Genomic DNA, 12,297 nt, shown 5'->3' with positions numbered 1-12,297 from the left:
ACTGTGGCACCTTCGGATACAACCGTAGAGGAGGAGACGACGACGACGACGACGTCGGGATCCGGTGTTCGGGCAGGAGGGAGTAAAAAAAAAAAAAGGGGGCCCGTGTCAACAGCTGTTTTTCTTTTTTTTGTTGTTGTTTGTTCTTTATTACGCGATAAAAGTAGCCGTCGTCTTGTCGGGATCACAACTATCTCCAAACAGCCCGAGCTAGCCAGCCGAGCTAATCACCGAGGCTGAGCCGCCGACGCTCGGTTGCGCCGCGGACGCGAAATTCATGTCGTCCCCGTTAACGCTTCAGATATCGGTCGGGATTCATTCGGACTCGGTGACCCCGCTGTGATGATATCCTGACGGCTCCTCTCGTCCGAACCAGCCACTTTTCCCCGAGCCTGGCTAGGCGGAGCTAACTTGGGGGTGGGGAGAGGGGCTAACTAGCAGGGTTTTTTTTTTTTTTTTTCTCTCCCTGCCGCCGCGTCGCGACTCCCGAGCAACCGGTAGCTTTTTTTTTTTTTTTTTTCTTCTTTTTTTTTTTTCCTCTTTTCCGCCGTGGCAGTGAAATCCGGTCGGATCACGTTGACCGTGTTGCGAAGGGGCGGTTTGCGAGAGGAGGAGGAGGGGGGAGAGAACGCCGATTGACCCTCGGGCCGCGGGCGGAACGACCGAGCACCGAAGGGCCCCTACGGTACGTAGCAGGGAGGGGAGCTAGCGGAGCCCAGGACGGTCGGCCACTCGGCGCTGCAGAGGCGTTGCACCGCCGAAGGAGACACCGGATTGAACGGAGGGGAAAGAGTCCCAAACCGTTTTTTTTTTTTGACAACTGCGATCCGGGAAGTGAACCGGGCAGGGACCTCATGAATGGAAATCGGAACTACAGGTAATGTATTAAGTTACACTTCCTGAGTAATGTGGTGTTTTGTTGGTTACCCCGAGTTAGATGAAACGCCGGGCGGATGTGGAGCTGCACCGGCCACCGGCGAAGGTGTTAAACCCGTCACCGGGGACTTTCTCCTGCCTCTGCTGGATTTGTGCCTTTTTTTTTTTTATTTATTTTTTTTTTAACATGCGTCACTATTAAAATGGTTTCATTGGGGGGGTGGTGGTGGTGGTGGTGGGTGGGGGAAAGAAAAAAAACAAAAAAAAACACCAGTCATGCGAGACTGAAATCAAATTTTCCCCCTGATGCTCAACGGTGGTGCTGAGGAGATACTTCTGTGTCACTGACGGTAAACATCAGGTGTGTGTGGGCTTCAGGAAGCCCGATCAGCCGGTTATTCCCCCCCCCCCCCCCCCCCCACACCCTCCCCTGCTTTAGGAGAAGACTTCTACCTCACACCTACCGGCTTGACTTAAGTCACCCACTTAAGTCACCCGAGAGCTCGTGATCTCCGTCCCGCCTGCGTCTTGGACAACAACTGACCCCAGACTGACCTGAACATGCTCGAGAGCAGCCATCTCTCTCTCTCTCACCGTCTACAGTCAGAGATGTGACCCGTCGTGCTGTGCCTCATGCCTCGTACTTAAAATATTAACTCCTGTTTTATCATTCGTCAGCATTTTTTTTTTTTTTTTTTTGGGTGGCTGTGAGCCAAACCTGAGATGTATCTGCACCAGTTAAAAAAAAACAACCCCAACAACTAGAAAACCCTATTATTGAAGAAGTATGTGCATCCTCATGTAACTTTGGGGATGTTTTTCCAGCCCCGTGGCCATTAAACTGTCTTCTCTTGGTCTTGGTGGCAGTTAAACAGTCCGAACCGCCTGCCTTTGTCTCGGGCTGTAACGGAAGCTTTCCACTTATGTGACCGTAAGCTGAACGCTGGGTGCTCTTGATCAGCCAGTGACACATGATACCTCCAACCCCCCCCCCCCCCCTCTCCTTTCCACCTCCTCGGGAGGAGATCCCTCTCCGTTGCCGCCCATCTCTCATTAGTCCTCTCAGGTGGGACACGTCCCAGCACTGGTAGCGTGAGGGGCCGCTCGGTGTTTTCCCAGTAACCAGGCACCCAACGGCGACGTCAAACGGACCGAAAGGATGTGTGCGCGGCTCGATCCGCAAACTAGGTGAATTTCAGTTTGCTCTCGCGGGTCAAACGCATCTTCATCATGTTTGTACAGGATGTTTTAATCTCTGCTCGGGGCCGCCACACCCCCCTCTCCCCCCTCCCCCCCCCGCCCCATCAAACGCCATTCGCTGCAACAATTAAAGAATATACGTTGAACTAAATCCTTTCGTTTACTCTCGTGGCTCGAGTCGTCTCGTTTTTGTGACGATTCTTACATTCATGTCTTCTTTCGATGAACTCGAGCTGCGTCTGCCGCCATCACGCCACCGGAGCCCCTCAAACCGACTTGGCTGCTCGCTTCCCTCTGACATCGGTGTAATTTCACGCTCCCGGCCAGCCTTACGTCGAGAGGCGTTCACTTTGAAATGCAATTGCAAATTTACCGTCTTGATATTGTGTGTGTGTTGGTTCACAATCCCCACATCGCTAACCGCCAACCAGTGAAGCCCGATGCCCGAGTGAATGATTTAAAAGGGGGCCACCGTCAGTCAGTCAGTCAGTCAGTCAGTCGGCGGCCTGGGGAGCAGTGTGAGAAAATGCAAATTGATCGCGCGGCCGGCTTCAGAAACTGACAGTTGCTCTTCTCCCCAGTAATCGACTGAACGGCAGCACGTGGCATGAAAACCACGGCTCTGGAGAGCTTAGCACTGGGATATAATGAGTCCAAGGCTTTTGAGCCTTAAGCAAATCAAATCCTTTTTGATGCGCTAACCCCTTCAGCATGCCCACGATCAGCTGGTCACTTGATATCGAAGCGATGTTACATTATGGCCGAGTTGCAATAGATAGCGTGGACGAGCTCAACAGAATTAATCAACTTGACCTTGTTTACATTTCTGGAGGCCTCATATTAAACATAAACTTGAATAAATATTTCCTTGTTACTCGATAGAGGCGTTCGTGCGGTTTTTACTGGCGGGTCAGCGTTTCAATGAGCAGTCGGCCTTTTAAGGCTTTTATTAGCCATCTTGTTTCGAGTTGCTATGAATTCTCATATCCGTGCTCCAGCTTGCAGTCGTTTAGTTTCGTTAACCCCAGTTCGGGCCGAAGATTCATGACGAGGCGAAACGGTTTCAAAATGCTGCAGGGAAAAGTTGCAGCAGCCCGAACTGTCCCGTCTCCACACGACTCGAACCGGCTGACGCGTTCACCTGCAACTCAGCTTGTCGGTTCGTAAGTGGGCAGTTTGGGAATATAAGAAACCATTTTTCCTCTCATTTATTTATTTATTTTTTCCCCTCCTGTTTATTAGAGGAGACGCCAACTCCTCAAAATGATGTAACGGCTCCAGAAAATGACACAACAGGGTTGAACGGCTCGTCTCAAGTTCACGGCATTAGTTTGCTGCCGTTTTTAGGACGATACAAATGATATCCAACCACAAAAAAAAAAAAAAAAAAAACACCTTAAAAGCTGGCAGGTAAAACACGGGGGCGGAGAGTCATTGCGATGGAGATGCTACACCGTCTCGTCCAGTTGCTTCGGTGTAAACTGGCACGTTTCAAAGTGTGCAGACTGGTAAATTTCAAGTTTCAAATCATCTCGTTGCAAATATTTGGTGTGAACTGGCCCCTTAAAACGAAGAACCGGCAACTTGAAGTCCGAAGGAAACAAAATCTGGCTCCCAGGACCTGTTTAATATTCAGCTATTAATGCTTTATACCTTATACATCTTTCATCTTACAATAAAGAAAGAAAGCTTTTTTTTTTAAAAAAAACAACAGATTTTTTTTCCCCATCAAATGTCCCAGCTGAGCAGAATGGAAGAATATGAAACTATAAGCGGTATAAAAGCCTATTTTTGTACCGAATCATCTTTCTGGTGGCGACATCAACTGTACACTGTCCATTAACAACAACAACAACACATGAAAGGAATTTGAGCTAGTTTCGTGATAACAATGTCTTTGAGGTAATTTTTGGGAACGTCTGAAATTAGCTCACTTTGTTTGTTTGTTTGTTTTTCCCCCGTCGATGTCTTGCGCTTGTTCTTCCGCCAGTTTCTGTTCCCATTTCGCAGCCTCCTTTTTCTCACACTGCTGTGTTTCCCGCTCTTTTTTTTTTTTTTTTGATTCACAGAGAGTTCCCACCCCCACCGCCCTTCATTCCCTTCCTTGGTTACTGCTTCTGTTTCCTTCCCTGCGCCCCAGTGGGAAACTCTGCCTTCCTTGTCTTTCCCCTTGTACGTGGAGTCTCTGTGGATTTTGTACAGACAGTGGGGTCTGCATTGAGGGAGGGCTTAGTACTTGATTTGCAGTCTCCCCTCATAATACTCAGTTCATTCAAGCAGCCTACTGACAATAGGCAGCCCCCCCCCCACCCACCCACCCACTCCCCGTCTTTGAGCCCAGCCACCCATAAGACTAACTATTGGCATATTGTTGTTGGTTTCTATGGAGAATGCAGTTTGGCGTTGCTCTTTAGGCTCATTGTATTAGAGGGAGATTTACCCTTTATTATATTACACTGAAGAAAATAATGATTCCAAAAAAAACTTCGAATTAACCCCTCCTTTTTTTCTTTTTTTATCAGATCGTATGCCATAATTGGCACAAGATATGGCCAATGTTGGCAATAATATTTTCGCACAGCATGTGTTATAGCCAAGAAACTGCAGGGGGCTGCTGAGACAAAACACGAGCCTCAATGTGAGGTGTTGTGGTTGTTTAATATACTATGATACTTATTCACTTTTTTTTTTTTTAGAAGAACAGGTTATTAATGGTTTCAATTATCTTCATTATCAGAATTTGAACCATGCCCTGTTTAATCATATATATTTGTAAATAGAGCATCAATCTTTCCAGACTTTCTTGGCAAGGTTGGCATCTATATTTTCCTAGTGTTGTGCCACAATTTTCTGCTGGTTGTGTTGCCAGAAAAGGTTATTTTCACACAACAGCATTTACAAATAATTTAAACGACAAAGCTTTGGTTTGTCTTTTAAACTGTACAATCCAAAATAGAAACTGAATCTTAAGCTTCCCTGATATATTTTCACGTTTTATTTCCACTGTTTTGACTAAAATCCCTAAATAGGAAGAAAAAAAAGTGTTGTTTCAGCCCAGCACTTTCACTATTCTACTGAAATAAGTTAAGGTGTCTGAAAGCAGTTTTTTTTTTTTTTTTTTTTTTTTTTAATATTGTATTTTATATCCTGTGGCCCTGCAGGGAATATATTTTTCTCACGTTCACTAAAAAGGTCTTAATTGTGTGTTGGTGTAGGAGGCAACTCTGATGACTGACACATGTGTAGGGCTTAAGGCAAACTCCTGCCAGTGGGCCGGGCCGACAGAAGGAGAGTCAGGGGATAGAGAGAGTGTGTGTGTGTGTGTGTGTGTGTGTGTGTGTGTGTGTGTGTGTGTGTGTGTGTGTGTGTGTGTGTGTGTGTGCGCGTGCGCGCGAAGGGGGATACAGAGGACTATGAAGAGGAGGGGGAGGAGGAAGAGGGGGAGGAAGGCTGGAGGTTGTGATGTGTCACAGATTAGAGGGACCAGACCACGTTTCTTTTCCACCTCCTCCTCCTCCCTCGGTTTTTCCCCTCCCTGAGCTCTGTTTTTTGGGGGAGCTGCGAGGGGCTCATTTTCGGGGGAGCTTATGGACAGGAAGCGGGGGACCTCGATGGGGTACTCTGTGTGTTTTTGTTTTGGGTCTCACCGGAGGACAGACAGAAATCGGTCTGTTAATCAGCGGCAGAGAAAATATCTGTCTTCAATTTTCCATGCAGTCTTGAAAAGAGGATTGTCAATACATAGTTCAGTGGCAGCTGCTGTTTCTCACATTTACAGGCCCGTCCACTTAAGTTGGAGGTATATTTATACGCCGTCCGAGAGGAGGATTTACATGCTGCCCAGCTGATGTAATAAGAAAAGATATTGATGTGTTTTTGTTCTTGTGTTTAGGATACAGAGCAACAAATAAAAAACAGAGGGAATGATTTAAGAGGCTGGAGATAGTCTTCCTTTCATCAATCTGCCAATACATTCATCCGTCATTAGTGGCTGTCGCTTTTACCGGAAAACGAGCGCGCTTTAGTCACGCAATATGAGCACCGCTCAAATTTGTCAGTGCTATAAAAAATTTTAAGCCAGAGAGTAAATTGGTTCCAGCCTTGCGTGAAGTTTTCCTGTCTATCTCTGACTTCTGTTTATCCCTAATTAATTCAGATTTTTGTATATGTATATGCTCTTGATAAACAAAATACAGCTTGTGGTGGGAAAAACTTCAGCTAAAAATGGAAAATAAGCTATTTTGGGGATTGTTTGTCCCAATGTGGTCCAAATGGAAACAAAAGAAACGCAGATATTGTCTGTGGAAAGATGTGTTGATGATCATTTTTAGTGTTATGACGGGTGAACAGTCACTCCATCGTATCATGGTGGTGACTGATGGGTCTGCAGCTAATGGCAACTCACCGTAACTTCTGTTATGAAGCCTTGGGTCTGGCATTTTGGCCAATTGCCATCTTGGCTTTTACCGAGCCAGAAGTGGACCATATTTGGACGAGAGGGAGGAGCTACGGAGCAGGGAGATCAACAAAACCAGGCGCGCTCCCAAACATACTTCTTTGAAGTCTCATATCCAGTTAATTGTAAAATTATTTTCAGCATGACATCATTTGGCTTTTGGAAAATGCTGTATTGACTTCGTATTTGATAAAAGTTAAATCTTTTTTAATCGGAGTCTGTTCGAACCAGAGTTGTTTTGGAGCCAGCCCCCGGTGGCCCAGAGTGGTATTGCACTTTAAGGCACTTCCACATTGGCTTAACTTTTCAGACCCTCAAACTACATCCACTTTTATATACAATCTATGTTTTCCAGCACATAACCTCTGTAACTTACATTAACTATCCTTACTAGTGAAATCCAAAATTTTCTTATTTCAGCAAAAGGACTTTTTTTAAAATTTTTTTAAATGCAAGTAAAGTCGTGTTAATACGTTGACATGACATTGAGTATTTCCTTGTTTTGGTTCAAATTAATTTATTAGAGTGCATGTAAACCCCTCAGTGACAGAGCAGCCATCCCAACCAAGTCAACATTGAAAGTCAACAAACACTGGCCTCCCTCCACTGTTCCACTCAGGCTGGACCAGCAGGACAGAAGGCTCCATTTAACCTGCCTGAATAAAATCTCCTGGTCAGTTAAACAGAGCTGGTACTTTGTGTGTATGAATGTATATAGTGTGTATCCATGCATCATGAACCCGTGTCAGTAGGACAGTTGGGCCTTCCCAAGAGCAACCGAGTCTGGCTTCTCACTACAGATGATACTTCCAAGTCCCCCCCCCCCCCCCCCCGCCTGCCTAGTTTCTCTGTTATGAGTATGTTGCAAACAACCCCGTCCCTGCCCTCAAGGGGGGTGTTGTTTGCGTGTTGTTGTGACTGACCGGGCCTGATCATACTGATCGTCAGCCTGTCAGTATGTGGCGGCCCGCTGCTGTTCATCTGCGGCAGAGAGTGGCAGCGACTCCCTCGGGTGCCAGATGCAGCACTCTTGAGTTTGATGAGGGGAACAGCGGGGTGGGTGGGAGGGAGTCTGTCTGTGTGTGACGTGCTTCAATCCTTCCTTCGCCAGCTATCAGTCTTTTCTGTGCATGTCCGTGAGTGTGTGTGTGTGTGTGTGTGTCTCAGCTCTGCCTGCTGTGACTGACGCCATTGTGCCTGGCCACTGAGCACTCGCCCTGTTCCCACAGCTCAGGCCTCTCTGGATTAGAAACACAACAGCTGTATTGTGTGTGTGTGTGTGTGTGTCGGTGTCGGTGTGCGGGCCTGTGGTGACTTGTGCACCGGTTAGCAGCGTGGCCGTTCGTGCACCGGGGGGGGGATGTAGCGATGTGGCTCAGGGGGTTAGCAGGGACTGGATTTCAGCCTGGCTTCTCACCATCCAGTTATTCTGGCTCCGAACCCACTGTGTACAGTGTGACTGTGTTGTGTTGCAAAGCAGCAGAGTGGAATGAGTTCACATTGCTGAGATGCTTCAGCAAAATATTCATATGCTCAGAAAGGCATCTTAATTATCGGTGTGTTATATAATATTTGTTGGACTTATTTATTCCATGTGCACTCTTGAAGCCCCGGTGCCTCCCTCGCTGATTGGTATCATTCAGCTTTGTTTACAAATTCCAAAGTCTACTTGTCCTCGCCTCTCGTTTTCCAGTGATACAAAAGAACCTCCAAAGCAAGTAATTTCATTTTATTGACTGATTTGCATGCGAATGTTGATTTGATTTGATCCTGATGTGACTGCTGAAGAATGGAGACTTTCAAAATACTTGTAATATCAGTGTTAAATGCACACTTGTGTCTGGACATGCGAGCATAATGAAGACATTCTGAAAAAAAGCTGACGATGAGCTTTGATATGCGTGTAGACGCGCGTCATTTGGAAGTCCGAGAGTAGCTTGAACTGTAAAAGGTGTCAGCCGCTCTTCACCCTGCCGGTTGACTCGTTTGAAAGTGATCAGCCAAAAGAGAAGGAGGGTAATGTCCAAATTATATGGCTGCCAGCTGACCACGCAAGTGGCCCAGCAGAAAACTCACTTACTGACTGACAGCCTTCTGAATGAAGAGGCTGAGGGAATGAATTCAGAAAGATTTTGGAGCATATTTGTCAGGTGGACGGCAGAAAAGTGAATATTGTTGCGGCACTCATAAGAGAAGGTTTGGTACTTACTGTATTCCTGCTATGAAACCATGTTACTTTTGGAGAGCCGTGTAAATGACACAAATTTGAAGCGACCGCAGCAGATGCTCTCTCAATATTTGAATGCAATCTTTGAAGCCCACACTGTGGCAGCATATTACAACATATATTCTGTTTGGTGTATCACTTTAAAGTAGAATACTGGCGTCATTAAAATATTTTGATTTTATTTCAGTGAGGACGTCTTCTTTAATTGAAACGAATGAATTTAGTTTATGAAAAAAATGTGTTAAACATTTTCTGAAGAACACAAGTAACACTTATGATTACAGTTTCATTCAAATTAACACGAATTACTTAAGCTGTGATTGTGCATCCGTCATGTTAATTAATAAGTCTGGCTTTCCAAGAATGCTTTACTTGCCTCTGGGCCTGGAAGTTATGTTTGGAGCTGCCTGTAAGAACAACATTTTCGGTGTCAGTAAATGAAAATATATAAATAAATACAATTATTTGGAAAAATGTCATCAGCGGGTATTCTTCTACTGACAAAATCGTAAAATGGCATAGTCTGTAAAATGATAATCCAGCAGAAGACGCAGGTTATAAAATGCATGATTTGCTGTAGAATAAATGCAATTTTCATCCTGACATTTCTGCAGAGTATTTACAATTTCACTAAATTACACTTTTTTTTTTTTTTTTTTTATCGTGATCTTGGAAAAATTGCTGTCATTTTGTCGTCTCTTGATATGAATGTACCATCTCGGGAAATGAAACCCTATAGACAGAGGGAGGATTAAATCGACTTTCTTTTGTTTGTTAAGGCATGTCTTTCCTGTAATTATCTAAATGTGCACACACACACACACAAAGCATTTTATAACTCAACAAAGGGAGGTGTTTTTCTAAGCCTTACCCACACTGTACAAAGAGTAAGTAAGCTCAGTTTAATGTGTGGATTTGTGGTCGAGCTTTCAGTATCTGTCATCGCCAACCATAACGCGTCATCTACCAGCAGTTGAGGTCATGGTGTCCTCGACAGGTTCTTGATGAGTATATTGTGTTTCGTTTTGCAGAATTTGGGACATTCCTGTAAATTCCTGCGAGCATGTTGGTATGTTTGGGGTTTTACAGCTTCCCACACACCTAGCGAGATCCAAGAGTGTCTGTTTCCACTGTCAGGTTATTAGTCATCATATAATTATAACACTGCCTACATGTCCTGAACTTTTAACTTTGAAGCAATTGCTGCGTGTTGCTTCTCTTATGGTTTCCCGGTGGCGTCGGGTGACTTAAATAAATGTTCAGGAGGTTGCGACCCGGCCAGTCCCACCTTCATCCCTGACTTGACAGAAAAAGTCAACTTATGCGGACTTTCAACATTCTGCGGTTTGAGGGGTGTGCGTTGGTCTGCTACGTAGACGTGAGCTGCAGTTTGCAGCCTTCCCGGTAGCGCAGGATCGGCGAAGAATTTAGAATTTCTTTTTGCGTTTGGTCGCCGTCAGTGGAAAGCATTTTATAAGTCAAAGCATCTCCAAAGCCCGACAGTGACCACTTCAAACTGGTGGCTGCGTGTGATGCACGTTACTGCTTCACAATGGTTTCCACAGAGGGCCCTGCGGCCATGAAAGGGACGACGGTGCATTCAAGGGGAGTAGCTTTGATATCGGATCTTTCAGTGTATGATCCGGGTCAAGTTGACTATTCAGAAAATTCAGCAAAACACATCTGTGACATAACTCATAAATTCGCAGCATGTTGCCTGCCGTGGGCGTTATGTTTCCTTGGTATGTTGGAAGGTAGTGAATTTTCTTAAGCTGAAGTTTTTTTTTTGTTTTTTTTTTGAATGGGTGGTTTTTAAAAAGTCTAACTTTACCAGATATTAGAAAAAAAAAAGTCATTCAAATGATTTTTTTTGAGTATCTTTTTTTTTTTTTTTTTGTACAAGTTAAGAAAGTATGCCACATTTTAATTCATTTGAACCAATAACAATTCTGTAACAATTCACCAAAATACCCTCAAAGAACTATTCATTATCACCTTGAAACCAACTTTACACGGGGGAACATAATAATAATAATCCCCAATTTCTCAAGACAAGCGACAGAAAGCCCCCTCCCCCGGAGGTCTGTCATAATCAGCAGGATTCACATGAAGCCGAAAACCACAGTGACGGGGGGGGGGCCTGTGTGTTTTGATCAGGGCGACACGATTGTTTGTTTTGATGCCTGTTTGCATCTCGTCAGGTTACCACCATCCAAACACAAAGTCAGGACTGCGGGTGGTGGGTTAGTTTGAGGTCATTTTTTATTTTTATTTTTTTATTTTTTTTTTGCAGTTTTGGGAGATTGGAGATTGTCAGCAATCATTTGTTTATTTGAACGTGAAAATGTTAGTTTATCTCCCGTTTTGAAAAAAAAATATCTGGAAAAGTGTGAGCTGGTGTGTTTTGTGCCCAAAATAGCAACTCTCTCTGTGTGATATGGGGAAACATCAGCCCATTCTCTCAGCGTGTCTGTACAATACCACAGCTACAAATTACTGCACATCTCTTTCTCTGTATGTGTGTGTGTGTGTGTGTGGGCGGATACCGCAACCTTTCCCTTTTTTTTTTTTTTTCGCTTTTAAGTTTCCTTTTTCTTGGCTTTTTGCTATCGTTGCTACTGAAGTTCACCCGCTGCCGAGTCCGGAAGCAGGATGCTCACATGTGTGTTTCTTCTGCCTGTGGTGGCTGTGACTCACTCTGAATGGAAGCCAGATCCGAGAGGCAGATGAAAAGCTGGAAAACACCAACCCTGCCCACTCTCTTTAATCCTACCACTCCCTGCTACCCTCCTCCTACTTACTAACTTACAACCAGGACCAGCACAGCCCCCCCCCCCCCCCCCCCCCACACACACACACACACAAAAAAAAAAAAAAGTGCTCTCGGTAATGAAGACCCTATTTAAATTTGTATCAAGGGATTTTTTTTTTTTTTTTTTTTTTTTGAGTGAGTTCTGACTGAATTAGGACGTTTCTCTCTCTCAGTGGTGGACAGCTCTGTAGCTGAAATGAAGACTTACCAGAATATCTGCCTTCACTCTCTTTGTCACTCTCGCGTGTGTGAAATCGGGCTAACCTCACAAAGTTTCGCCGAGGGCCCCAGGGGGAATTACCATTACAAAGTTTGTGTGCACATGGTTTTGTGTGAAAGAGACAGCCGTGGCAGGAATTCCAGACTTCTCTTTTTTTTTTTTTTTTTTTTTTTTTTCTTGGGGCATTTTATCCCCCGGTACGCTATTTCAAACAAGAGTCCTTCACCCCTCAGCAACCCCCGTTAGCCTTCGCTCTGCAGCCCACCAGCGCTGACTTATAAAAGGTTCAAAGTAAATAAACAAGCTCATGTCTGCCGACACCTCAGAAGGTTTCTGTTCTGTTGTTGGGAGGAGTTTTTAAAAAAAAATTTTTTATGAACTTCCCTATAGTGGGGCCCTCGACCCCAGAATCACCCACACATGTGAGCCTATGAGTCAAAGCGGGGATGAATCACCCTGGACCATGACTCTCATTTATCGGTGACACATTAAGGAGCAGTTTTTTT

General features: G+C 44.9%; 1 protein-coding gene across 1 annotated transcript in view; it reads left to right on the top strand.

The window, feature by feature from the left end:
* The first annotated feature begins 561 nt into the window (after positions 1-561).
* ago3a (argonaute RISC catalytic component 3a) overlaps positions 562-12,297 on the top strand; it is a 28,631-nt gene continuing 16,895 nt past the window's right edge. The window contains 1 exon segment of the mRNA XM_069141611.1: positions 562-877. Coding sequence (XP_068997712.1) covers positions 859-877 — 19 coding nt within the window. The 5' untranslated portion in view covers positions 562-858.

This window comes from Embiotoca jacksoni, unplaced genomic scaffold, assembly GCF_022577435.1.
Source record: "Embiotoca jacksoni isolate LCO1_2020_lvr unplaced genomic scaffold, fEmbJac1.0.p SCAF_11, whole genome shotgun sequence".
Classification (NCBI taxonomy): Eukaryota; Metazoa; Chordata; class Actinopteri; family Embiotocidae; genus Embiotoca; species Embiotoca jacksoni.
The sequence above is the reverse complement of the archived record's forward strand: the minus strand, read 5'-3'. Positions and strand labels throughout refer to the sequence as shown.